This window comes from Hermetia illucens, chromosome 1 (assembly GCF_905115235.1).
Source record: "Hermetia illucens chromosome 1, iHerIll2.2.curated.20191125, whole genome shotgun sequence".
NCBI classification, from domain to species: Eukaryota; Metazoa; Arthropoda; class Insecta; order Diptera; family Stratiomyidae; genus Hermetia; species Hermetia illucens.
In genome coordinates, this window is record NC_051849.1 from 48933767 (window position 1) to 48961532 (window position 27766).

The window sequence follows — 27766 nt, forward strand, 5'->3', positions numbered from 1 at the left end:
CTCCCTCAACCTGCTTTGAATCTCGCCACCATGTGGTTAACTGCATTCGAGTTCTCCAAGGTTACAAGTATATCCCAAATTGAAATTTTCGGTATTACTGTGCTTCCGAATTCCTCCTTCCGATGTCTTCTCTGCGACCACAGCTTGATGCTGGAAGTCAGCCTATGCATCCATCTACTTGACATCATTTCGATTACTGCGTAGGTCGCTTCATCTGAGATTGTTCTAAGGTTTTTAAGACGGTCCTCCCACAAACTACACATGAGCATTGCATTTGGTATGCAGTGCAGTTGCAGCGTGTAGCAGTATGGAGCTCATCGCTGTTGCTATAAACTGTCTGCCTGTATGCCCTTTTGTCTGTCGCACGCATTGTTCTTATTATTATTATATGTATTACCTGCATTGCTAGTAACCCCTCTTAAGTCAATGCTAGATATTCCAAATCTAGCAACAATACCATAATAGATCTCCCGAATTCCGGAAAGTTTGATGGAAATCCTACTGCTGGTGACAAGGTTATGGCCGGTGAAAGTAGCGAGTTTTACGTAAATTTACTGCATCCTAAAGCATAGGCGCGTTCATAGAATGTCAGTATCACAATAAAGTGAACAGTCTGACATGATGGCTTTTTGCAATGGCCAAATTAGATTTGTCAATAGCCAAATGACTATCCTAATTACCCAGAGACGACCAAAGAGGAGAACTATCTCAGCAACGTAAAAAGAAAAGCGAATCTAAAGGAAGATAAACAGGCGCACTAAATCGGGAAATTAAAATTAAGAAAATAACGAACGGGGAACCGTAAAACTCCGGACCCGAGTGCCGTGATCAAGATGGAAAATCTACGACAGACCGCATTATCAATTGATACTTCTCCTGCTTCAGATGGAGAGGCACTACACTTGGAGTTCGCTCTAACTCCCTTGGCATCTACAGCACATAACTTTGGAAGATGCCCCTTAGCTTGTTGTGAGCCTTGCGAGTAAGTGCAATCACCACACCATTATATATACTCTTATTTGTCTGAAATCGTCAATGAGATGGCTGACCTACCATATTTCTTCCTCCTTACAAAGAGTTGACAATGAAATTACGACGAAATCCAGACCAATCTATTCTTCGCTATTTGAAAATCGGAAAACTAGCCGGAGATGAAATATTGGAGGACAGCCAGGCACAACCTCTTGCTACCTACCCCTGTATTGTACCGAATACTCGCCTACAACCAACATTGTCCTCCGACAAAGGAGAAAAGACCTCTTCAATAATCATGAGTATCGAAACAAGGGCATTTGCATTTCAATGTATTCTATCAAAAGCGAGAAAGAGCGAAATATTGATCATAGCCTCATGCTACGTACCTTTATTTGCAACCTAATACGAATTATCTCGGCTCTCATTCCGGCCTTTCTTCCTTCCTTTGAATCGGCAGCTAATCGAATGTTGAGGATTGGGGGCGGCCAGGGGCAGTTCTTCGCTACTTACCTCAATTTCCATCCTGATGTGCGCAGACTTCCAGCTTCTTCATCGCCACAAGAGAGGGAGGATCAGTAATCGAGCGTCGAAATGTAGAAAGAATTGTCATTCATATAAAGGAAGAAGAGACAATTCCCAAATTCAACACAAGCGAAGGCCAGGACATGACACTCCACAGGGTCTGGATGCATCTCCAACGACACCTTTAACAAAGCTAAACACCCTAACAAGAATGACTCAACTTCCATGGTATAACATCAGGAAAGGATAGGAAATTGTACAAAGTGACTTGAAAAATGAGCCTTAGTAACACAATAAGTTGAGAAACTTTTTTATCTCTATCCGATTCACTAAAACAAAGTTGGGAGTCGGAAAGGATTATCTTTCACAGGTTTACCTAACAAATATTGGGCCATGAATCTAGGAAATCTGTCAGAATGCCAAAGCAAGGTGGAAGCTCCAAAGTGAAATTCGTTTGAAGTAGTTGGGCTCGAAGGAAATGAGGGATTTTCTTTCAGATCGGAACAATTTAAGCTTCATTCCAGGTAGATGCCGTTATCAATCAAATGAAAAATTTAGGCAGACAGAGGTAAATTTTTAATAAGGAAATGGGTAGTTCTATTAGGTCCGGTGGGCTTCTTACCGTTTAGATTAAGAGTCGAGAGATTGTGTTGTGGAAGACTCAGAAAATCATGCGATTCCACTGGTTTGACTGCAGTATTTTTAACCAAAAAGGTCACTAACCTAGTGTATGTAGTGTTCAAAGAGGAAGTTTTTGCTGTTTGTTTCAAAAATTAAGGTCATTTTGCATATCGGTGACAGGAGAAGCATTGATTGATCATGCGATCTGTTGCGGATTTTTCTCCTCGATCGCGGCACACGGGTTCAGAGTTTTTTCGGGTCAAGGGGCGCGGTCAGGACGTTATATTTTTTTGGTTTTAATTTGCAAATTTAGCTCGCCTATTTATCTTAAATTAGATTCGCTAGATATTGGGTTGGTTGGTTTTTTAGATTCCGGTGTTATTATCAAAACTTCGTTGGAAGAAACATATTTTTGACTTCTCAGTTAGCAAGCAGACAGTCCTTGTAGTGATTTCTCAAACGAAGGTTACGGTCCTTCTGTGTAGATTTGACTCTTTTATCGAATTGGCTCAGGCTCTAATGATGGCAGAGGCAGCCTTTGTCTCGTGGGCTTCGTATGATCTGCCTACTTGCTAAAGTCTCTAAATCCATGAAGTTACTTATTATTGTGAATTCCCGAATTCTTGCAGACACTCGTTTTAAGGAAATCTGTCTAAGTATTTGCTCTTTGCCTGACAAAACCTTGGCCCATTCTAACTGGAATGACAATTTATTCTTTGGGTCGTCAATTTTGCATTCTTCAAAGCGTCAAATTTGTTGTTCTCCCGTGGGTATGCGATGGTCGAAGCCTGCTGAGGTATAGCTGAATTTTGAATTATGATTGCTGATTTTGGAAGCAGCGAAACTGATTTCCACGTGTGCTATCCACAATTCAGGACAATCCTTACAAATAGCGAAATTTGATTTCCGACTACGGTGTCCGACTTGGGGTCGAACCAGTCGTCTTGCCATGTTTTGCTGCTGCTCGCATCGGTCTCGTGTGATAGCTACCAAGCTGCGATCATGACTTTTTACTCCAACAGTTACTCTCATCTCTGCACTGCCAGCCCTGACTAGAGGGAGATGGAATGGGGAGATTCCCGCCCGGCCTGAAATTGTCTCCGCGACCGGCCTAGAAATTTCATTGCAAAAAGATATAATAGGAGGGCCCGCATAATTTTCGACCCAGGCCATGTTTTTCCGCACAATTTTCACCCCCGAGCGGACTTTTTCTCTATGATCTATCACTATGCTATTTCTGGCGGAATAACTTGCTATCTTGCCAACTAACTCATGTGAAGTTCTGACAATGTGACCGGTTAGTAAACAGCAAGAACTTATTGACAAGTTTTGGTTAGAGGTCAAAATAAACTGATGAATAATGCTTACACTGCAAGAATTATTTGCATTTGGAAATACTAAATTAGATATTACCCAATGAATTCCTTTCATATCCAGTATGTGATATTTCTTTTCATACCTAGTTTGAACGACACCTATCCACCTGATTTCAAAATTTAAATCTAGACACGAACTACGACTCCTTTAAAGCAAACAAATCCTGCATCATGTTTACATCATTCAAATATCTTCAACGTTCCTTTCGCAACAATCTTATTTATAACCTTCCACAATGTATCTTGTTCTTCTTCTTGCTTGGCAGAATAACCCTTAAAGCTACTCCAAAATTAATTCAATTCCTTAAACGTGCTGTTTTAAGATCTCCAATATTTTCTTCAGCGAAGTTTGCTCCTGGTTTCTGCCACCATTATGTCCTGTCCTCGTGTACGTCTCTCACTAGAGTGACTCTAAAAGTAAACTCGCCTTCCATCCGATCGTGTACGTTGTTTTGTGCAATGTCCTTCGATTGTATCGTGGAAGGAATTTTAGAAATTTAAGAAATTCGTAAATGGAAGGTAGAGACAAGAAGCATTTACTTGGTCCTTCCGTTCCACTGGTCTGATAAATGGACCATTAAGCGGCCACATTTTTACTTCAGTCGTTTTCGTTTTACAGCTTCGAAGGTGTTCCGTAGACGGTGGTCCTTAAAGTGAAGGATACTCATTCAGGAAGCACATTGGAGAGCACAAATTGTATTGGAAATGAACCTCATAAACCTTCATTAAATTAGGAAATAAATGGCAATTCTGAGGAATGGTTGAACGTCAACAGTTGTTTGTTTTCAATGATAATTCAATGTCATTCATTCTCCTGTCGAATAATAATATATCCACAGTTTAGCGACCTAGTTGTTCTGGTTAATTTCTTCAAGTCTCTGACCTGTTGTAGCCAATTTATTATTAATTTCCCCCATCCTTAAAGGTGAACCAACGGAAGAATGGCGGAATGGTCCTGTTGTCAATGAGCGAGGAGGGCAGCAGAGTTGAATTCATTAAATTTTTAGGGCGTTAGATTCATCTTTAGTTTTCAAACAAATTGAAATTTGCTGGCGAGTCAATTTTCAGCCAGAGGAGGTCCAGGAATTCCTTAAAGCAAGTCAAAATGTATTCATAATACGGTTTGATTTTTCTAAGAATTTCACATTTTTTGCGATGTTACAGTCGATTTATGGCTCAGCATGTTAGCTAAGTAACAATTTAGCCTGGTGTGCCGTGGTGACGAGTTCTATATTTGTATTCCTTAGAAGATAATTAGTTTAAGAACAAAACAACTGCCTTCTTCTTCTCTTTGTTATTTACCCCACTTATTTGAGGTCTGCTTCTCCTATCCTAATGGCCCAAAATTTCCCCACATTATTCTTCAAATTTTCTTGCTGTTTGTCAACAGTATTCCGGGCCAGCGATATGGCTACATCAATTATGGAGCACACTCGTTCTTCCTTGACAAGCAGAACTAGATCAGGTCTATTGTGATTAATGGTGTGGTCGGTGTCAATAGTGTGATACCACAGTAACTTGACCCGATTATTTTTCAAGATTCTTTGCGAAGTATACTTGTAATAAGGATGGTAGATTGCCACAAAGTTATACTTCAATGCAAGGTTTTGATGGAGAATCTCGCAAATGGAGTTATGATGGTTGGTGTACTCGGTACTGCTCAACATCCTGCACGTAGATGTTATGTGCTGGATGGTCTTCCTTTTGCATTCGCATAACCTACAACTGGAGTTGAGGATTGAGGAGTCGTGAAGGATGTACCGTTTGTAATTTTTACAAAGCATTCTGGGATGAAGTGAGTCTCATAGAATAGTACATCGTTAGTCAACCATTTGCTGGAGGCCTCGATGTCAATGCCTGGCAACAACAAATTTTTCATATGACTTCCGTGAATGGGTTTTTCTTTCCACATGTCGATCTTCTGTTGGACTGAAGTAACGTTCAAAATGGGATCCCATTCTCAGTTTCGGAAGTCCAAAGGAGACAAATTATTGTCTACCATGACGCTAGCCTGATGTAATTCACTAGAGGTTGGTTTCTCGAAGAAAAACTCACGAAGAGATTGCACTTGATTGTAGTGGAATGCTTTCAAATCAAGTACCCCCTTCCTCCCTTATGACGTGGGATGGTTATCCTCAATTTTTCGGTAGTTCTGTTATGCATGTTGCTTATTGCAAGAAAAACTCTTGCTCGTTTATTGACAGATCGGTATTACTCCACTGTATCACACAGAAAGTATATGGAAGGCCGGGAATGACGAAGGTGTTGATTGCCTCGGTTTTATTTTCATGAACAGTTCAGTTTTCAGGGCAAGATCGAGACGCCGTTCACATTCCCCCACCAACTTAAATTTGTTTGATTTTCGGTGAAAGCTCTTTTAATACCTGCGATTGGAGCATACCGCAAGTTTCTACTTCAGCACCTCGAGGATTTCTTCGACTAGCTTATTATTAGACCTACCATCTGCCCAATGATGTTTGCAACGTATCTGTTCATTCGTGATGGATTTCCAAGAAGTGCTTGCCAATCTTCTTTTTCAACTTTTCGACTCTTTTGTGAAGTCGAAACATCCACAATGGTAAATTCCTCCTGCGCGTACCTCTGTTATTCGTTCCAAGATGTTGATTGTGAACCAAAAACCATTGCAGCCGCAACGTTGGCCAGGCTACGAACCTCTGTCACATTAATCTCGCTAGCCAAGCGATCAGCCAAAATTTTGTCAACGGCAGCAATGATGTTTGTAAGAAGTGCGGAAGTAAACTCTGGTTTTGTGATCTTTGACCTAGCGTCTGAGAGAATCTCTGCATATTCTGTGAATGCGACCTGGAATGCGGTCAAAGCCTCATTATAAATTGGGGCGACATCCCCGGTTAATAAGCTTCTCCTGATTACTGGCTTTTTGGACTGCCTTATAGGTGGAGTATTCAAGTTGCTTCTTTATTCAGTCCAATTTCTTAAAGACTCCAGACCGAGCTCGAGTGAAATTTCGTGGAAAATTTGCTGCCTAGTTCGTAGGGCAAGTCGATTATTTATCACTATCACTCGATATTTATTGACGACGTTCTCCTCCGGAACATGTCTTAGTTGCGAAAAGCGGATTATGAACGGGTCATGGGGTCGGTATCTGTACACTGATGGATTCCGTTCCAAATCCGTGACACGGTAACAGGCGCAAAGTTAGTTCGTCCAAGCCATACGACACCTAGGTCTTCCGTTCCTGGTGATTGACGTCATGAACGCCAAAACAACTTTCAACCATATTGAGTACTGGCTTCGTGTTCCATGGGTCTCATAAGCGGAATTTAAACGATCATCCCCAATTTTATTTCCACGGGGAATCAATCAGCCTTGCAACACAGCCCCAATCTTGCAATGCCCCATGGTTACCTTCAAAGGTAGGGAAGGTATTTGGAGGGGAGCCGCTGAAATACAGTGTAGCATCACTGCAATTCATCCGATCGATAGGAGCGTCGATTTTTTCACCCTGGATTACCGGATTACAGCCACTTATTTTCAAGGTTATCTTGCGATATTCCTAGTACAGCCGCGGAAGCTACAGCGGGCGCGTGTGGGATTCGCATCCACTAAAAACCATCTCCGATCTCTCCAGTCCCAGCCCCGCGAGACCAACATTAAAGTATTACTTCGCAGAGTAGGTTTGCCCTTAGGCACTCGTCCTTCCAGCTTTTCTTTCTCTTTGCTCCTTCAGCAACTTCTCCTGTATTTTCACGATTGCTGAGCAAACTGTAAGTCAGTGCTCCTTCGACCTCATCACCTCCGAAATCAAGTTCTCTGGGCCCACGCTTCTGTCCAACGCTTGGCTTAAGTCCCTTCTCTCCATTATGAACCTTGGGTAATGAAATAAGACTTGATCTGGATCCCCCGGTATGTCACCGCATCTAGGAGAATTTGGTGAATCATCCAACCCAAGGCGGTGCTGGTACTGCCTGTATCAACCACCACGTCCTGTGGGAAACTGGGTAATGTGATATTTGGTCTCCCCATGTTTTCGCTCAAGCCACACGCTAATGTTGGGAATGAGCCTGTGCGGCCACCGACCCTTCTTAAGCTTAAGATCATGTGACTCTGTCCTTGTCGCATTTCTGCGCTCTGCGTCTTGCATGGTGCAGCACACTCCTTTCTTTCGCCAGAATGTCGACAGGGATTATACCTGCTACCACCAATACTACATCATCTGATGTGGCTCTAAAGGCACTGTAAACCCTCACACCTATCAGTTGGTAAACCGAGTTCACCTGCTTCCAAGCGCCTCAGCCCACACAGGCGACGAGTAAAGCAGGATGGAACGCACCACCGTTTTTTGCTTTGGGCAAGGTCATCCTGGCCCTTTTTAGCTAAGACTTTACCGCTTTTACTATTTGCGTTCCGTAGACCTCCACATCTTCTGGGTGTTTTGCTGTAACAACCACAGCTAGCTCATCAGCAAAGCCGACAACGTAGTTCCCTCTGGGATGGTAAGAACAAGCACCAGATAATGCATGGTATTCCACAGCAGAGGATCAAGTGCCGATCCCTGTGGGCCTGGACCTAATCCGTCCCGTACCAGAAAGTCCTCTCTGAGAGGCAGTTTTCAACCAAATTCGCTAAATACTCGGGGACACCTATATCAGCCAATGTCCCTTTAATTTTGTTTCAGTTGGTCGAGTTGAACGCGTTTTTGACATCCAGCGCCAACACGGTACAACAGCCTCCAAAAATCAGTGCACTTTCATCGTAGAGTGGGAACGTCGGAAACCAAACTGGCGTTGGAACCATTGGTGGCTTCGACGATGGGTAGGGGCCTGTCGTAGATGAGTCTCTCCATCATCTTCTCCATTATATCCAGCACTCAAATAGGACGATACGATGCTGGGTTTCCAGGTGGCTTATCAGGTTTCGGAAGTAACACCAACTTTTGCTTTTTCACTGGAGAAGGAATACTCCTTCTTTTAGCCACGCCTCGAAGGTGTTGGCGAAAAGATTACGCCTAGCTTTCACTGTCAGTTTCAAAACCCGGTTAAGGATGCTATCCAAACCTGGGGCCTTGTTGTCACCGATCCTAACACATATTTTTCGCAGCTACTCAGCAATTACTAGAGGTATTATGCCCTCATTTAGCTTGACAATAATTTGCCTTCCCCTATTTTCGTGGTGACGGAGCAGAGTGATAACAATCTGTTTCAGGACGCGCGGACATGTCACCTGGGGTGATCTTTGCAGCCTTTTCATTACCACTCTACAGGTATCGCCTCAAGGGTTTACGTCGGCATGGTCATACAGCTGTTTGAAGCAGTTCTTTTTGCTCCTCAGAATGACTTCTTTTAGGCAGCCACGCAGTTGCCACCAGGCTTTCCACTGAGTCTCTGGCAAAGCCTCCTTGCTCGGAAATATGCATCTCGCAAACTTACGGTTTGGTCGTTCCATCTATACTTGGGTTGCCTAATAGGGAGCAATCGCCTTCTAGGCATAGTAGCATCGCATGCAACGCTGTTACCCATTGGGTGATTCGGATAGCTTTCTGTCTAGCCGTACCATTCAGGGATATGTTGGGTTTGAGCGCCGCGGAAAACGTATCCCCCTCTAAAGCTTTCGCTGTCCAGCCGAGTATATCACCCGGCAATCTGCGGGAACTCTTTTTCTAGCTCGATTCGCTCTGTCACCGTGAATATAGTCCTCACTGACATGCCAAGCAACTCTACTGGCTAAAGTGGCACTCACGTATGCCAAGTCCACTGTAGACCCCAGGTTCCTTACCCGGAAAACAACATTCGCCAGTACCACGTCTAGCTCCGCGAATTCTTCGAGGATTTGCTGCTGCCTGCATTGTGCCGATGGTTCAGCCCCTCCTTCCCTTTGCACAGTAGACAATTTGGGTCTTCTCCACAGTCCTTACTGATGTGGCTCTTCGCTCCTCATCTCCGGTATTACTTCGACCTGTCATCGGCACTGGAACATGCCTTGTCGATATGACCGAAATCAAGGCATCTAAAGCACCGCTTTGGCGATACCTGCTCTCTAAAGCGAACCTATTTTAACTCTCTCCTATCAAAAATGATATATTTAACCCATTTTATTCGAACTTTGCTAGCGGTCAACAGTTTCTTCTATGTGTTATATTTTAAGCTCGAATCAGTGGATAAACTCGAAGAAAATTAAATCAATTTTCAATGGTAATGTTAAAAGAAGTTTCCACGGTTTTTGCTTTCTTCATTCATTTGCGAACAAAGGGCCCTAATAATATTTTCAATTTCCCCATCCCGCTTCTGAACTTCAAGCTTCCTATTTCTGGCATCTATAGAAATTACACCCACTATTATCAAAAGGAAAAACATCTCCGCCCATTCAGAAACCAAAAAAACTGTTTACCGAACCTAATTTTTGAGCACCCAACATTATTCCAAGCAATTTCAGTTCCAATTAGAATAACGAATATAAAACTGACCTTGAACAGTCTCTGTACGCATTTGCCGATCCTGTACTGAGAAAAGGACATCTTATTTTTACCCATATTTTGTTCGTCCATCTTTTCTCATTTTTCTTGCCTCCACATCGATGAAACCCACAGTCACGCTAAGTGGATGCTCTCCTGCCGTGTAATTGTTCCATCAAAACTGGACAATTAGCAACAGCGCGCCTTTATTACTCCTCTGCTGATAAGCAATTAAATAAATTTCATTAATTAGCCGACAGGATATATTGCTGGAGCTGTTGGTGTATCCTAGAGGAGAGTAGAGAAAATGGAACGATGATATTAATAGCTCCTGCACAAACACAATAAATATTCACTTCTAGAAGAAGGGAATGAAATAATAGGGTATTTCGCAATACACAAGCATCTATAATTAAAAATATTTTTTTATTTATTTCCTGCATTGGATTCATGATTAAATCTAAAGCTCAGTATTAGAACTCGCGTTGGTTAGACACAGCGTCTGGTGCCATGTGTGCACCTTACTTCGGTTCCACTGGCTGACCGAATTTTTTTATTTATTTTTATTAATATGTTTAATATACAATGGAGGTTGTATGTGAATGTAAAAAATATTTCTTTCGGGATCCTATGTTGAAGGGATTTCATTTTAATAAAGACAAATTGTCCACTTGCTGGCAAGAGCTAACGCACGATCCAAAAATCAGTGTAAAACGTGATTGGTGAAACCTAGCTTTGAATTGACATGGGGTGAGACTACTGCTATTAGTGCCAATCCTTTCTGTATCATAATAGTTATATCATTATAAAAGGATCCGATGGAAAAGGAAGTTATATCAAAGCGAAAAGCTCTATTTCGATGACATGATGTGCTTCAACTTGAAAAATCGTTGCATATGGTCCCAAAAGAAAAGCTCACTTCTGGTTTTTGTTCAAGAGGCAGACTTCGGCTGCAGAACTCTGCTCAGTTTTGAGCCATCCGTGTAGAAAACCTGCGGGTATTCCGCCACGCATTCCTCTGAGATTTCTCAGCTCCCTCTACGTTTCAGGGTAACTTCAAATCTTCTACCAAACAGATCAGATTCTACCCGAGAATCGGAAGGTATTGTAAGAACTTACATTACATTATTGGGTGCCTCTCCAAACCTTTTAGACTGAATGATGTGAAACTTATTTGTCTGAAGTTCTTTGAATAGAATAGTCATCTTTCCCAGGCTTCGGTATGAAAACTACCTTAACCTTTTGTCATGAGGTAGACACGTAGCCCAAAGGAAGACATGCCAAAAAAATATTTCTTAGCAGTCGCTCTAAGTACTCCATACCTCCCCATAGCAGAAGTGTTCAAAGAAAAGTATGACACCTCTCACCTATTCATTGGTAACAATCGCTTTCGCACTTTTTCACTTTATTTTGCAAAACTTACATGTTACTTACACAGGAGTTGCAGGAACCGCCAATTCCTCCCTTTTCTTACCACTTCTACCGAATGGTGCACTTAAAGAGGATTTATATTGATTCCAGTCTGCAGCGCGTGAAAATACCACCGGGTTTTCGAAGAGAGTCTAACTTTGCCAACTTATCGCTTTAAGGACCTTGCACAGGCTTGAAATCTTGAAGTCCTTCGCTTTTAAATTCATTCAGTTCATTGAACTTTCCTCAATTCGTTTTCCTTAGGTTTCCTGTTTGTATTGTATTATGGACTGTTCGCCCACAATAGCCAGATTGAAATCGTAATTTTGTTGATCTGAGAGTGAAATTTCGCATAGTACCCGCCACTCTGTAATCAGCTCTAACACCTTTGAATTAAAGATTGTTAGATTAATTACTTCATTTCTTCTCGGTCCGATCGCATTGCTCCCTTCTGTGTGAGTCGAAAACCATCATTGTTCTATGCTCTGAAATTGGAGATGTTGCTCTAAAATTTCCTGATATGATCATTCTATCTTTCTATCTTTCGAGGAAAAAGTAAAGCACCATATAATGATTGCCCCTGACTAATTTCAGACTCTTTTGGTCCAGTTCGAAACTTGTGAGACTTTCCACGTTTGTGTATTGGTCCTCCCTGGTATTCATGAGTTTTACTGTACATCCCCGAGCCTTGTTCACCCAACAGGCGGATGATGTCCTCGGCCTTCCTTCGTGGGCTATGTATCCAGCAGTTTCTGTCCTGCGGAGCTCAGTGTACACAATGATGAACTTGGGCCGACTGCCAGAATTTAAAGCCGGAATTACCTGCTGGAACTACTTCAAGGCTGCCTCGTCAGGGCATTCCAAATGGAGGATCCCATCGCGAAAACTTAGATTGGTCAATCTTGGCTTAGTTAAAACTCCAGCATTTTTTACACAGGCATTCCCAGAAAATGATAAATTGTCCCTTTGCCATTTGACCATCCTTGGAGGAATCTTTCATAGTAGCGGTCAGAAATGAGGCTGCAGGTTGCGAATACGTCTTCTTCCTTCCCACTTTCGTGTCCATATTCCTATGGAAGGGATCAGCTTCGTTTAGATCTTTCTCGCTAGTTTGGTCACCTCTCGGCATACCCGTCCTAATCCTCACAGAACGCACGGATATTGGCACTGGTGTGTAGCACATTTAAACTTTACCCACCACAGATGTGTTGGTTTTAAGTTTCTTGCGAGCATTACCTCTGACAGGGGAATCCGGTGCATCCAGTGTGGATCTCACCGGGGTTACCAGTTTATTCCCAACTTCCGCCGAAGATTTCGCTTCCTTGTGCAAAATTTCTCTAAAAATTACCGCACTAAGTGTGTAGTCACGTCCATTTCCTCCTCCCCAAGGTGCTTTACCTGAACTTACCTTCCAGATTCTCGATATCCAGGTTCCTTTTCTTCCACCCTTCCCGGTAAGGGTGAAGGAGAAGTTTCTGACAAGCCTAGTGTTCTACTGCACTTGAGCCATTGGGAGTACCTAAGCCTCGCGGCCAAACCCCCCTCCCTTACGGGACGGCTTATTGTTTAATGTAGCATTAATCCTACGGTCTTCTTAAGACGCGGATTGATTTTGTGACCACAATCAGAGCCCCGCTGCGACAAGCAAACAACGGTACCAGTCTATACCAAGTGCATGGCTTAGCATTCATACTGGTGGATGCAAGAATTACCTAAATCTCTACCGAACTATGGAGTACGGCACCCGTGTTGATACGCAACACCACGTCGAGGCCCGTCGCTTGAGCACAACCACAGCCACAATGAAACTCCCACAAAGGGGCCTACCGCAAACAACGGAGCTGTACTCAGATACGACAGGATTTCTCCTGAAGTATAAGAGTCCAGGGGCTACCTCGGTTCCCATGGTACCAGTATACCCCTGGTAAGGTTTCGTGACCAATTGCCAATTCAGATGAGTCCCCGTGCAGACTCGGGTCTGATCGCCCTGATTAGGCTTTTGGAGCATTCGCCTATTGCATCACGGCCGGCAAGCCAATGCGATACTGCGTTTCCCGGTGCCACCACTTGGAGGTTCTCCTCGGCCACTTGGTTTTGGTTCAGCCGACAGGGTTGCCGCCCCGTCTTCCTCCCCTCTACCTCAGAGCGCCAGAAGTTTCTGACAGGTTGAATTCAACCTATGATTTTCCGCTTAGTGGCTGAAGTTTTCTTCTGCTGAGCTTTTTCTTCCACTTACGAGTAGATTTCGGCCGTAGTACCGTGGACCCAAGCGGAGAGTTGCCGTACTTTCTCTTCCAGCTGGCTTCAAGCTTTCCATTGAGTTGGGAAACATGCCTTGTACAGATTTCTCCATAGGGGACATAAATTTGATGAGGCCACCGAAGTCTGTGCCTCAGCCGCGACCTGATTGCTCATAATTGCGGGTGGAAATATGTGATTTCTTACTACTTAGAGAGTTCAAGTCTGAGGTGAGACAACAACCCGATTTTTTTTCATGAGATGAGTGGTCCTGACTCTCCTTAATGGTGAACCGCGAAAAATTGAGGAATTACTTTTTCCGTCTAGTTCAGGGTCCAGGGTGAAAGCTCAATTTTTCAAAAATCTGCCAAGACTGAGGCTTAGACCAATTAAGGTTTTTGAATTGATGTATACGGTGCCAACAACACCTGTAGCTGCTTTCTGTTATGTAGCTATTTGAGGGATGTCAACCTTGATTTCCATGTCATTTGTCATTAATGGACAGTAATGGACATGAACTGCAAAATAAGAAAGTGTGAGAATGAAAATGGACACTGATCTTGGATCGTTTGAACAGAATTTAATCCTAATGACCTCCGAAATCTTAAGGAGGAGGAAAAAATGCTAACATTGCTGGATGCTATCATTTATTTTATTTTCGAGAATTGAGCTGCAAAAAGCGAGGTATAGTTCTACTAAGGAATCATTATGGACGCTCGATATTGTTACCCTGGTTGACTTAGGAATTTATTTACAACTGAATAGAATGATAAGCGACATCTGGATCCTACCAGAGTTAGGTCAAACTAAAAACAACAATTTTTAGGTATTAGTATGAAGCGATACTGTGAAGTATGTTAAGCCGATCGGTTGAACTTTTCATAAATTATTCTATACATCAATAGTTCCAGTCCAAATCACAATTATGTATTTTCATGGTTTGGCAAGAGACATTGGACCATCTCATTTCCAGCTGCACTGTAATGGCACCGGGACAATACACTAAGAGGCATAATGCTATATGTAAGGTGATTCATCAAAACTTTGCATATAAGCATGGGCTGATCACGAGAACCTGCCCGATTTACCGAAATGAGCTACAAGCAGTACTTGATAGTTTCGCTTACAGTATGTATTGAGACTGGCAAGTTCTAACTGATCGGCACATTCCACACAACAAGCCTGACGTGCTGTTAGTTGACAAGACAGGTCGCTCCGCGTATATTATGGAGTTTGCTAGTCCCCATAATAGCAACATTAATGGAAATACTTAAAGAAGCACTATAAGCCACTGGCTCCGAAATCAAAGAAATTTGGCATCTCGAGAAAATTGTAGTTGCACCTAAACCCCTCACGACTTCTATCGATGTCCTGGGACTCTTACATAGTCTGATTCAAAGCATGCAGAAGTACACAATTGTCCATATGTGCTCAATGTTGCGGGGAGCTCTCAACGGATTCTCTCATATAACCTACCACCAGCCACCCAGCACCTACCACCAGAGCCCCTTTATCATTTAAGTAGGTAGGATCATCTAGACCTAAATGCTTGGAACTAAGTGCTAGTATTAGCTAAAATCCGGCATCTGCCAAGACTGTGACAACTCGGGGATAACACGTAAAAAAAGGATTGAAAAAAAAAATTTTACAGAAAAAAAAATGAAAAAAAATAAAATATCAAGCATCACCTAAGGAAACCCTGGAAAGCCCCTATAATTTACACAAAGGAAATGGTCGAATTTTCAACCCCTCTAAATTGTGGATGGGAAAAGGGAAGGTTCACCACTTGGACACCGATGAGAGCTAATGGTAGTAACGCCACCCTCATTAAAATGTTATAGCGCTTCTTACTTTTCATTATTACCATATTATAATTTTCGATCCTATTCAATGTAGGGTGAAAAAAAAGGTCCCCCTCGTACATTCCGTTGAGGAATTGCGTAAGCCCCCGGAAAGTTACAGCGCTTAAAATTGCGCTAGCTGTCTTCATACTTCCCTTTTTTTAAAACTCCGTTAAAAATCACACTGGCCGTGTCCCCTCTCTCCCATTACATGGTACACAACAACTCGAAGCGATCGGTTTCCCCAACTGGAGTAGGACAGTATCCCGAAAAAACGCTATTTTCATATTTTTTAACGATATACTTCTCGGGGGGACATTTATCACCGCGATCTGCACGGGATTGGAGAGAGGGGCTCACTTTCCTTTCCATTCCCAAACAGTTCTTATAATAGTTTCCCCTCCCTCAAAAATATTTATTTCGTGTAGATAAATAAAAGTCGGCGAGGTACTAAAGAAAGGGTAAGTTGCTTCTGAAATGCGTACCCACAAGAAGTTAACATGTTTATGGGCTCGGAAATTACAGCTTTCGATTATTAGAACAAAAACTACAAGAATGGAAAACGACAACTATTTTATGCGGACAGTTCCTAAGTTTCCTTTCGTTTTAATAAAAACTTTACATATCTTTTCCTTCGATTGTGCTACAGCCCAAATGGGGCCTTGGTCTCCCGGATGAATTGACTTCAATTATCTCGACCCAAAGACCGCGTCTGGCAGCTAAAAGATCTTAGAATTGATCTGCAACCTGCGTTCACTGAGTCCTCCCAACTGTTTCAAGACTTCCCCTTTGGTCGGCTATCATAAGTTTTGCCTTTCAGCACTCGTTTCGGGATCCTTCCCTGGTGCATTCATTCGATGTGGCCAGCCCATTACAATTTCCTGATTTGACTAGTCTCGATGTTGGTGGGTCGTCAAATAATTCATACCATTCATGATTGTATCTGATTTGCCAGCCATCTCCATCCTTTACGGCTCCGAAAGTTTTCGGAGGACTATTCTCTCGAAGATATCGATCCGACATTTGCGTGAAGGTCCACGTCTCGCATTAGAGCGGGACAAATTAATATCTTGTAGATGCGTAGTTTAGTGCGTCTGTTAATTTTTCTCGATTTCATTATGGAGAAGACCGCATAAAATGCTTTACAGTAGTTATCCGCCTTTGATTTCCGTGATTTTCGTTTCCGCCTTTCAATAGTAGGGTTCTTAGGTGGACTAATTGGTTCACCTGTTCGAAATTATGCTCACCCATTGAGATGTTCTGTATACTATCAGCCGCCTTTTGAATTTGGGTCATGGATTTCATTTTACATTCATTGAACAACTCGATCACTTTCTTCGCACCAAGCATCAATCGGGTAAGAATATCCACGTCGTTTGCATGCGAGTTTTGTTACGCGGATTTTACCAGTAACATACCTCTGGTATCAACTGAGTACGTATTCGAACACCAAGTTAAAGAGTGTGGGGTCGAGACCATTCCCTTGCTTAAGTCCTGACACTATAGGAAAGCTTTGTGTTAATTCATTTTAGATTTTTACCTGGCACTCGTTGTTAATCATTGTAACTTTCACTATCCGGACTAGCTCCGGTGATATTTTGATCTTGATCATTATCCTATACAGATCATACGAATTACGCTATCGTACCCCCGACAGAAATCAACGAACAGTCGGGGAATACCGGTGTCTGGTGCGTTGTCGATTGTCAGCCACCTTGGTATTATCAGATGATGTTTTCTGTATACTCTCTCTGTACATATAGCTTCATTTAAACGAACTTACCTATCTAGTTGAGTTTTCCTACCTCCACCTACGTTGCCAAACTGTTCTCTAATTGTTACCCAAAGTAATCCCAAACTGATTAGAAACGAGGCTTTTTTCCACATGAATTAGTCCTTCTAGCTAGCTTCTACCTTCTCCTAAGCAAATTGGTGAGCTGCAATCCAAAAATCTTCTGATAGATGGTTTGCTACAAAGGATCATTGTGCATCTTTGATTGAAACTTCCGAAAACACTCTTGCCACTTGCCTAGATTCACTCTGTGTTCTTCAACAATTGCGTCTCTCCTCCTCCTTCATCGGTCCGAAAATCCTGAAGTTGGTCTTTACCCTTGAAGGTGGTTTGCCTCTACCCCAAGTCGTTTGGACTTTTCCGCCTCCATCACAAATTTATTTTCCTTTTCTTAGATGGAAAATTTAACCTTTTTTCGACCTTCAATTGATAAACAGAAGCTGCTAAACAGATACTTCACAGACGCTGTGATATCAGGTTTTCTTGACGCCAACTTCCTCTGCGAACAACGAGTCAATTGATATTATCAAGTGATAAACAATTATCTTTATGTCATTACATAATATTGACGCCCCACACTGGATGCGTACCGAGCATCCAGCAACTTTCCCCAGTAAATATTATCTTCTGTGTTTGTTGTGCCCCTGAAATGATGGCTTTATGATCAATTATACCTAATTAGTTTCATCAAACTCATATTGAAAGTCGTGATAAATTCTGCTTTCCTAACTAATGATGGAGTCGTTTAGAACATTATGGAATCTTGGTTGGAGTGTTTTATGAAAACACTCATATACTCTGTGTACATATGTGTCCCCCCTATGAAGTGTATGAATCAAAGTGTTGGCTTAATGTCGCAGCAATGAAACACTGTAACATCACGCGAATCCCGCGTTTCGGTGACATTATAAATTGGGACTACAAATTTGATAGATTTGGTATGTCTTGCTAACATATTGTAGCAAATTTGTCAGAAAAGAGATTCTGAATATAATTTTATAAGATTGTTGTGTTTTTTATGTTATTTGCGATGTTATTAGTAATAAAAATGTTTGTATCAACATTTCAAGATTCTTAAGTAAATTTTACTGGATACGTTTTGAAAAAGTTTCAATTTTACAATGAATCATCACAAAGAATGAAGTTAAGTCCCAGTTCCGGTTGAACCAGATACAGCTTTTCTTTATTAAAAAGAGAATGTTATGAAAAGAAGCGTATTGGAGTGGGCAGATTTCCCTTTTGCAATTAAATTATATGATCTGCGCTAAACCCTGGTTCGTGCACAAAGATGAAAAAAGATACTTTCCATTTCATTCGGTCTGACATCGAGTCCCTCAATCCTTAAACAAAAAGAACTGTACGAAGTCCCATAGGAACACAACCAGTGTGACTCGGGGCACGCTGCGCAATACTGCTGCCGTGCTCCTGAATATCGCGCAGGCTATCCGAATGCAATTCTATTCGGTTCCGCCGTTTATCACCTCTGTCTTGGAGGAGAACAAATGGCGATCCTTCCTTCTGGCGAATCTTCTTGAGGGGCTTCCTTCTATTTTTTCCTAAAAATGAACATTCACAACTGCCACCCTTTTTAACACTTTCTGGCCCGAACCTTGTCTGGATCCTGGTGGACTCCTTCAGGGGAAATCGTGTGGCCTAAAAACTTTGCCTGCTGTTGAAGGAGATTGCATTTTTCAACGTTCAGTACAAGACCGGCCCGAGGAAGACTATGAAAAATGCATTCGAGATGTTCCGAATGTTCAGAGTCAGAGGAAGAGGTGACCAAAACATCATCCAAGTATATGAAACAAAAGTTTAAGTTTTGCAGGGCAGAGTGGATGAATCTCTGAAAAGTTTGCGCTGCACCGCACAGACCAAAAGGCATCCGTTTGAACTCGAAGAGTCCAAAAGGTACATATTACGGTTTCTGGAAACCCTTCTGGAAATACAGGGATTTGATGGTATGGAATGGGAATGGTCTGAGCATTCAGACGTCTGCAATTGACATATGGTTTCCATTTGCCTTCAGGCTTGGGGCAGCTATTTGATGGTCTGCAAATTCCCTGCTTTAAAAATGAATAGAATTCTTTCTTAGCAACAGGAAGTTCTGGGGCAGTAATGGACGCATCTTATGGATATTTGAGCCATATCGGGACGCATCATCTTTAAAAATGATTGAAGGACTGATAAAAGAGCAGGTTTCAAGTTTTCCTGAAGACCTGAGCAAATTTATGGGTTCTATAAGATATCTATTCTGCAGATTCGCTAGCAATCCATAGTTGCCTAGAAAGTCTGCACCTAATATGAAACTGCTGATGTCCGCTACAACAAAACACCATGAAAACGTTCGTTGAAGTCCCAGACTTACGTCCACTTGCCGCTATCCATCAGTGTGTATGGTTGATGAATTTGCTGCCTCTCGTTTGAGTTACTGCGGAATCAGTTTGTGATTCTGCGATACCGGGCGAACTGAGACGTCTGCGCCTGTGTCGATCAGGTAATGGCGCTTGCTCAAGGGATCATATATTGTTATGCGGCGTGGAGCTGCGTTCTGGGTAACCGCCGCTGGAACTCCCAATGAGTTCAGTTTTTTGCAACCATAAACGATCAGGGGCTGGTATACTTCTTTGCTTCGTCGGCAAAGATGCGGTGATACCAGCAAATTGCAGGACTCGTTGAAGTCCCCAACGCGCGATCGCTCATTTTGGTTAGCATACCGCGAAGGAGTTCGGGACCTACACGCCGAAAGCAAAGCTCCTACTGTTGCCGCGCCAGCTTAGAGACGGTAGCCGTGAGGGTTGCCATCATCTGCTGAAGCTCGGAAATTTGGCCCCTAGCCTCCCGCAACACTAGACTGACCACGTGGCGCGCATGCTCCTCCTGGATTTCGTCGACTGTGTTTGCAAACAACTCTAGAGATCCGGAGTCCCCACAGACTAAGAAGGCCTGGGCGCTCTCTGGGAGTCGCTGCAACCACAGCAACTTCAGAAACTCAACCCCAACCTTATTCTCGCCCAACTGCTTCATCTTACGCAGCAGTTGGCTTTGAGAACGGTCACCTAAGGTGAGTTCCGTCAGCAAGTGATTCAGCTTACCGACAGTCAGTCCTGGGAGTTTAACTTGAGTACCTTAATCCCACGGTGTTCTTGAGACAAGGATTGAGAATGTGACCACCATCAAAGCCCCGCCGAAGCAAGCTACAACGGTACCAGTCTATACCAAGTGCATGGCTCAGTATTCATACTCGTGGATGCAAGACCTACCTAAATCTCTACCGAACTAAGGAGTACGACACCCGTGTTGAAACGCAACACCACCCCGAGGCCCGAAGGTCTCTGCTTGCTTGAACGTAACCACAACACCCATGAAAGGGCGATGCAAGCGGTGGCGTGAATCTTCGTTGAGTTCACTTCAATTTCAACAAAGTTTCGCAATGTCAAGGTAGAAGTTATTTGGACGATGCGTGGAGTGGAAATTTGTGCATCCAAGTAAGGTGTTGTGGCCTATCAAGTTGTTTGCATTTCCGAATCCCATAAAGTATAGATGCAGCGTCTGGTATGGTGCGTTCAAGTCTGCAGTACAGATCTTCCTCACCCCTTTTGCTCTGCTCGCTTTGATCGCCTTTTGCATTTTCACGGAATTCAGGAGGTCAGCTAGTTGTTTGCTTCTTAATCATCACTCTGCACGGTAGTTAGGTCGCCTACGGTTTATCGTAGCATTGTTCACAGCCAATTAGGATTTTTGTGTCACGAACACGAACATTTTCACAGCGCACTGTTACTAAATAATCCCTGGTCTTTCCAATAGTAATTTAATTTTAATTTTTTTTTCCGCGGTTTCCGATTATGAGATAAATGTTAATTGTTTTGTTAATTCATTTATATTTATTATATGATTATTCTTTTATGTTTTGGTTGATGGCTCTCTGTTTTTTTCCCTGCTGACGGCAAACTGCTTCTGGGAGATTGCTTCAACGATCCCGTGACTGTCAACATGCTGCCAACAGGTAGGCGAGCCACTCAGCCGGGTGAATTTCGAGCCGTGGTGATACGCTACTTTGGTGTGGAGCTCGGACGAATCTCCGGTAAGCGGCTTCGCACTGCAGCGCCTCCACACTGTCAACGTATTAGGTTATCTTACACTGTTGTTGAACGAACACGGCATCTTAAAAGTGGGTGGCAGGCTTCAAGAAACAAATTATCCTTCTACGCTAGTACTCCATATTACTACCGGCATCTGACATAAATATGTGGATGCCCAAGGTCTTCTAACAGCTTTCTAATGTTCCATGGTAGCACATTTCGCCTCCAATTGCTGTAGTTGCATCGGAGTAAAACAGTATCAAAGAATATTTTAGAACCAGATAAAACACTCATTCACCAAGGAAGAAAGCCCCCTTCAGAAAAAAATCAGCCTTTTTTCTATCAAATTCGGCGTCACACTTTGGCCGAGAAAGAAGAATTTAGCCGTAGCAAATAAGGCTTTTTGGATCATCAATATCAAGTACGAAAGATCTGAGGTACCCGATTCACCACACCAAAGGCAAACTTTACTCGTTTCGAAGCATTTATATCGTTTAGATAGTTAACCACTATCGATTTTGGAGCAGTCATCAGCAGCAACATAAAAATGATGCTGTCCAAAGTCGCAATTCCCAAATTCAATGGAAATTACCTGATTTCTTTTTCTTCTCCAGCTTTTTGTCCCATTCAAAAGCGAGGTGGGCTTATCTTGATGGGCTGGCCCTATTGACTGGGCCATAGGCCTGATCTGGATGGAGTCGAGAGGCTCTCAAATCACCGTCTAGCATGTCAAGCCATCGTCGTTTTGGTCGGCCGCTTAGTCGTTGTTCACCAACTTCTTGGCAAGTAGTTACTGACACTAGTCTATGAATATTTAGGACCTTCTTTTACTGGACCTACTAAGTCAAAACCTCGTAAAGGATATGCATACATTATATCAAGAATCGCTTACTCATCCATGGAAGCGACAGTCTATGACGGATTTTGCAGTATTTTTGCAAAACCTGTTCCAGGCATACGAAGCGCTGAATACCAAACCGAAACCGAAAGTCACGGGAAACCACAATCCCCAACAAGGTCTCTAACACCAGTTATACCAGTTATACATAACTATCAACAATATATTGTTGACAAGAAGAACTCTTGTACATTCTACTTACTACAGTTCAAACAGCCTAGATACGGGGTAATAGCAGATACTGAGAAAATTGGCTGTCAGGTTGGACTTCGTCGAGCATATAGGAAGTTCCAACTGAAGCTTTGAAGACGCAACCCAAAATAACCCGTCAGCCCTCTAAACTTTGTTACACATGGTACGCAATCGGCACAATATCTAACAGCATTTGGAAACCTTGGACATAAAGGAGCAGACCCTTGAGGGCCCAGTTGTTGGAGCAGACTTAAAATGGCACCACCCTAACAAGTTATCAAGGGAGTTGGGATCTTGATTACAAAATTGACTTTTAATAATGCAAATGACTGAAGCCTGAGCAGATTCAACGATACCGACGCAAGTGAATATGATAAAATTTAATTTCCGGTTCAGAACAATTAATACAATTCAAATAAAATCCGGCAATATTGCAACTTTTCCGTTATTAAATATGCCGAAGCAATTATTTAGTTTGTGCAGATTTCGCCTTTCAAATGGAGCTTCTAATTAACAAACGCATATTATTTCACGGGATATTATGCAAATATAGAAAATATAAATGGTATTGACTCAGAGATTCAATTATTTCCGGTGAATATAAATTATTTACAATTATCGAACTAACACCATCAGCAAATTACAAAATTAGAATTGAATTTAGCCAATAAATATAGAACCAATAACGACTTCACACCACCGCCGTTTCCATGAATTCAAAGGCCTCATGTTTCGTCATTAAATTCTAAAATGCCAATTTCTCAACCCATGCATTACTCACTGGGAAATAGGAACGAAAATCGATTTTCCAGCATATAAACATGTTTGTGTGTATGTATTTTGGGGAGCTGAATGTCGGAACGTTTCGATTTGGAGCCCTAAAAAATTCTGTCTTCTATGTGTGAATTATAAATAAGAAAGGCATAAACTTCTCTAGCGAAACACGCCAAAAATAGAACATTCACTCCAAAATAGTTCAAGGCGGATTTTACGATTAGACACTAATCTTGCCAGGGAGTCATCTTTCACAGATGACCTACATGGCCAAATGGCTTTGCCACTTTTAGGCAGAATGATTAAGATTTCATCTTTGTGTACCATTCGTATGTGCATTGGAATCGCTTACAGAAGATCTAAATTAGATGGACCTATGTATCGATTTCTCGTAGGACTTGACTCCGAAATCTTTGTCAGGTATTTCTTCATTCTGCGAAATTCACACCTATTAGTAGGGTTTAAGTCCTTTCGAAATAATTTTCCAATCAGCGCCTATGAAGCAGAGGATGAAAAGCTTCTGCCTTCGTGTAGAGGCCAAGTTTCTTGGGTAGGGTATCAACCTAGTCAGCACCAAACTGCGGTAAAATCAAATTATTTGTCAAATACTATTTGACTCCCATGCAATTTGGCTTTGCTAAACATCTACCGTACGCTTGGCGTAATTACTTCTACGGGCATTGCTAAGTTGCTGATCAGAGTAAGTGTTGTCGATAATGATTACTTGACGGTAGCATCTAACCGCCTCTTAGCAACCTCAGTATTGGCACAATCTCTCATCAAGGTCTAGACAGCGGAAGCAGCAGAAGCCTATAATTTTCGCCGTAACGTATCGTAAAATGTTTGCTCGGGAAAAATATAGGCATTCGAGCCTTTAAGAGAGAAAGTCTCTTTGCTTTCATAATAAGACTAGATTGGTACTCACTCCTCAGTCTGAAATGAAATCTTTCAGCCTGAACGTTTTTGAAAAAATAAATCCTAAATTGGTTTGACATTTATTTTTAGAAGCCTCCCTTGCTTCCATGGTGCTATAGTCCGATGTCGGCCCTTAGCCTCCCGAGATTTTTGTCTCTATTCTTCTCTGTTAAGAGAACGCGTTTTCCAGTTTCGGAAACCGCGCACTGTATAAACCACGTTATCCACTGAGTTCTCCCATCTGCTTCGTCGTTTTCCTGGTAGTCATTTACCTTTCACCTTGCCTTTGACTAGTCGTCTGGGAGTTTTTTCGTCATCTGCATGGCCTGCCTAATGAAGCTTTCCATGTTAATATGGATGGTAACTATATCATTCACGTTGTAAATCGCGTTTTCTTCGGCCTGATTGGTGTTTCACGTCTCGTTGCCGTAACCCGATCAAAATTTTATATATTGTAATCTTCTCCTCCTGTGTATATTTTTCTTTATCAGAAAAACAGTAAATTTTTTCGCTGTTTCTGTCATAGTTTCTTTGTTTATTTTGAAGCCAATTGATGCTGATTCATCAAGCTTCACCAGAGTTGAATTTACCCCGCCTTCGGACGGTGTCAGATATCTATATCATACGCATAGATCTCGGGTAATTTACCATTCAGATTCACTGGCATTTTTTAGGTAATGTACTCCAGAGCGATGACAAAAAATGTAGAGGTCTTATTTTAGTCGGGAGGCTGTATTGAAAAATTTTGTTACTTGGTTTCAAATAATATTTTATAATGTACCGATTGTGTGAAATTGTGGAATTGTGGTATATAAGAGTAAAAAAGTTTAAAGGTTTGGTGGACATCAGTTTTTTATTTCGACCATTTCTTCTTTAATTTCCCACGTTGATATTCTCCCTAATATTTGCCAGCAGTATTTTTGCCAAGGGTTTTGATTCCTTCTGTATGTGGGCTAAATGGGTCAGGGTTACCTAAAGGGCAAATGACACCTTTGTGTCATTCTTCCGCCATGGTTTCGTCAAACCAAATGCCGTATATATGCTCGTGGTCGCTTTCGCAATTTGCCTCCTGGTATGAGCGTTCCTCAAGAATGAAAAATTGATCAATCTCATTAAACATCGTCCATCTGGTGAGGTCCATATGGTGTTGTGGAGACTGCAGTTAGGAAAATAAGTCCAAAAGATTATCATATTTCTATTGGAAGCAAACCGTACAAGCCTGCTTCCGTTGTTGTTAGTTATGTCGTGGAGACTATGCCCCCCGTTAGTTCCATGGTGGAGTAGCTCTTTTCCAAGCATTATGTTGAAGTCTTCGGGTACTACCTTTGCGTCGTTCGAGCTTAGTGAATCGAATACAGACTCAAGGCAAGTATAGAATTCGTCTATTACTGAGTCATCATTGTCTTCCCTTGAAGCATATATAAATACGTTCATTAGACAATCGTCGAAACATTTTGTTTTACTCGAAACCCACCAACTCTTTTCTTGACTGGTTTGATGCGGGCGAAGTTCTTGTGGACGATAAAAGCTATACCGCATTCTCGCGTTCCAGATTTTTCCCACTTTTGAAGACATTGTACGTTCGGAGTCAAATTCCTCACTATCTAATAATTTCAATTCCTGGATCGGCAAGTCATTTTTAATGCACTTTTCGAACTATTCAATGATTCCTCTAAGAGCGTTAGTTCTGAACAAGGAATGCACGTACCAAACTTCTAGCCGTTTTTTCCTTTGCGGTTTCGTAGTATGTCCGATCCGATCTGAAGCTCATTTTTAGTGTGGAAGCGAATAGAATGTCAGCCTGCTGGGCAACCCCCAATCTGGAGAACCAGTCGGTTCATCTTTGTTCTGCTTATGCCTAGTACATGGCCACGATCTCTCGTCTGAAGCTTTTCATTACCCAGCCGTCACCAAAGTTATGGCAATAGTTAGATTTCGTAGTAGAGGTAGTGAATAGTGAATCAGCGTGTATGACCCAAACATTTATTGAGTATTGCATGTTGAACTACTACTAAAATGCAACAGTGAGGAGCATCTTTTGTAAGGAGTGCCTTACAAACGGTTTCGATGGATCAACACCGCAGTAAAGTAATAGGTAATAAGCCTCCAGCAGCGGAACGGCTCAATGGCGAAAGCAAACCCGAGGCAACGAGGCGAGTAGTTGACGCTCAGTTAATTGGACCATCACACTGTGGTTTCTTTCTTACAGTAGGTACCCTCACGTTTTTCCTTTAGTTGTGTTCCAGTTTGATACTAGTGGCAGTAGTGGGAAAAGTTTTTCATCCAATGAGATGGAACGCTTAGTCAGCTTTGCGTCAACGGAACGGAATGGAACGGAGAGTTTCAACCAGAAATAATTGAAATATGGCCACCCTCATCAATAACTCGTACAAGAACTCACTGAGCTACAGTAATGGATACCACCCCGTCGCTTTCGAGAGCTTAGATGCGATGCCGTCAGGTCCTGTTGCTTTCCCCGATTTCATGTGTTTTATTGCTTCCTCGACCTCAGTTGTGGAAGGCAGAAGTGGAGGATAAAAAAATTCTTCAGCTCAAATCTGCTGGAAATACTGCCACCATATATCCATCGTGCCTGGTCGATCGGTAAGCCAAATTCCGTTCTTGTCATTAACACTACAGAAGTGTTCGAAATCCTTTGTGTGTTGGTGTCGATTTTTGGCAAATCGATGCAGGTCTCTCTCACCATCCCGAAAGTCCAGTTTATCATAAAGATCTTTACAATGGACTGCACGGGTTAAAGTGATCGCTTTCTTTGCTTTTCGGTTGGCATTCTTGTAAATTTACCAATTGGCCAGTGTTTTATCAACGAGAAATTTGTGATAAAGGCGTTTCTTTGAGAAGCCAGTTATTTCAGTAGATGAACCGCTTACCAGGCTTGGTGACCTCGAGAGCTGCATACGCCACTTTGTGGATCGTGTTTTGAATTTAGTTCCATTTTTTTCGACATTCGTTATGGCTGGTAATTGTATAGATGACATTCGACAGACAGTCAGTGAAGGTGGCAAAATAACGCCGTTTGTGAGCATGTAGCAGATTTGCATTTTATTGTTTCCACTATAAAATGTAGGAGGATGAGGCAATTGTTTGATAATAATTTATATTGAGCAGCGCCAGGACAATCGCACCTCCAATGCGGGTCCAAATACAAAACCTTAAAAATCAAAGGAATTTTACAAAAGTTCACACAGCTTCTATGGGTTTTTACTATGTCTGATAATTTACTTTTTAAGGTTTTGTGTAAAACAAAACCTTATTAAAATCGGTTGACTGTCTGTCCGTTTGTCTTTTCTTTGGGCTGTGGTAAATCCATCATGGATACACATTTGGAATCCAGGACACGCATCCCGGACTTTTACCAACTAAAACTTCCCATATTTTCTCTACACTCTTCCCGTGGGACCACCGTTCCGATATTGCTTCACGGGTCTGTTCAGTTCTTAGCTGTTCACTCTAAATGAGCTACTATCACTTTGTGTGGCATTAATTGCAGTAGCTTCCCTTCTATTTCTCCGCTGTACTTCTGCTGCTTTTAGTTGCTGGTGGATCCGTTTCACCATTGCAACTACCGCGTCGCATGCTGTATTTGATTGCACCATGTACCTTATCCGATTTTCCACCGTTAAACGGGTATTTAGCACTGTTTCAAGCTTTTTGCTTGAGGTTTTAAATCTGAGGCAGGCGA

At 42.2% G+C, this 27766-nt stretch overlaps 2 protein-coding genes and 1 long non-coding RNA gene across 6 annotated transcripts in view; 2 read left to right on the forward strand and 1 right to left on the reverse strand.

Annotated features, from left to right (window-relative positions):
- LOC119649168 (rap guanine nucleotide exchange factor 4) overlaps positions 1 to 27766 on the forward strand; it is a 313803-nt gene that overhangs the window by 147074 nt on the left and 138963 nt on the right. The gene's annotated exons all lie outside the window — the stretch shown is intronic.
- Positions 24172 to 24906, forward strand: LOC119649221. The gene is made up of 2 exons (XR_005249107.1): positions 24172 to 24423; positions 24610 to 24906. It is a non-coding gene; the product is annotated as an uncharacterized LOC119649221 (long non-coding RNA).
- Positions 25022 to 25657, reverse strand: LOC119649213. The gene is made up of 2 exons (XM_038051274.1): positions 25538 to 25657; positions 25022 to 25471 (listed from the first exon to the last, which is right to left on the reverse strand). Exons 1-2 carry the CDS (start codon positions 25636 to 25638, stop codon positions 25036 to 25038), a joined length of 537 nt encoding a protein of 178 aa, XP_037907202.1. The 5' UTR covers positions 25639 to 25657; the 3' UTR covers positions 25022 to 25035.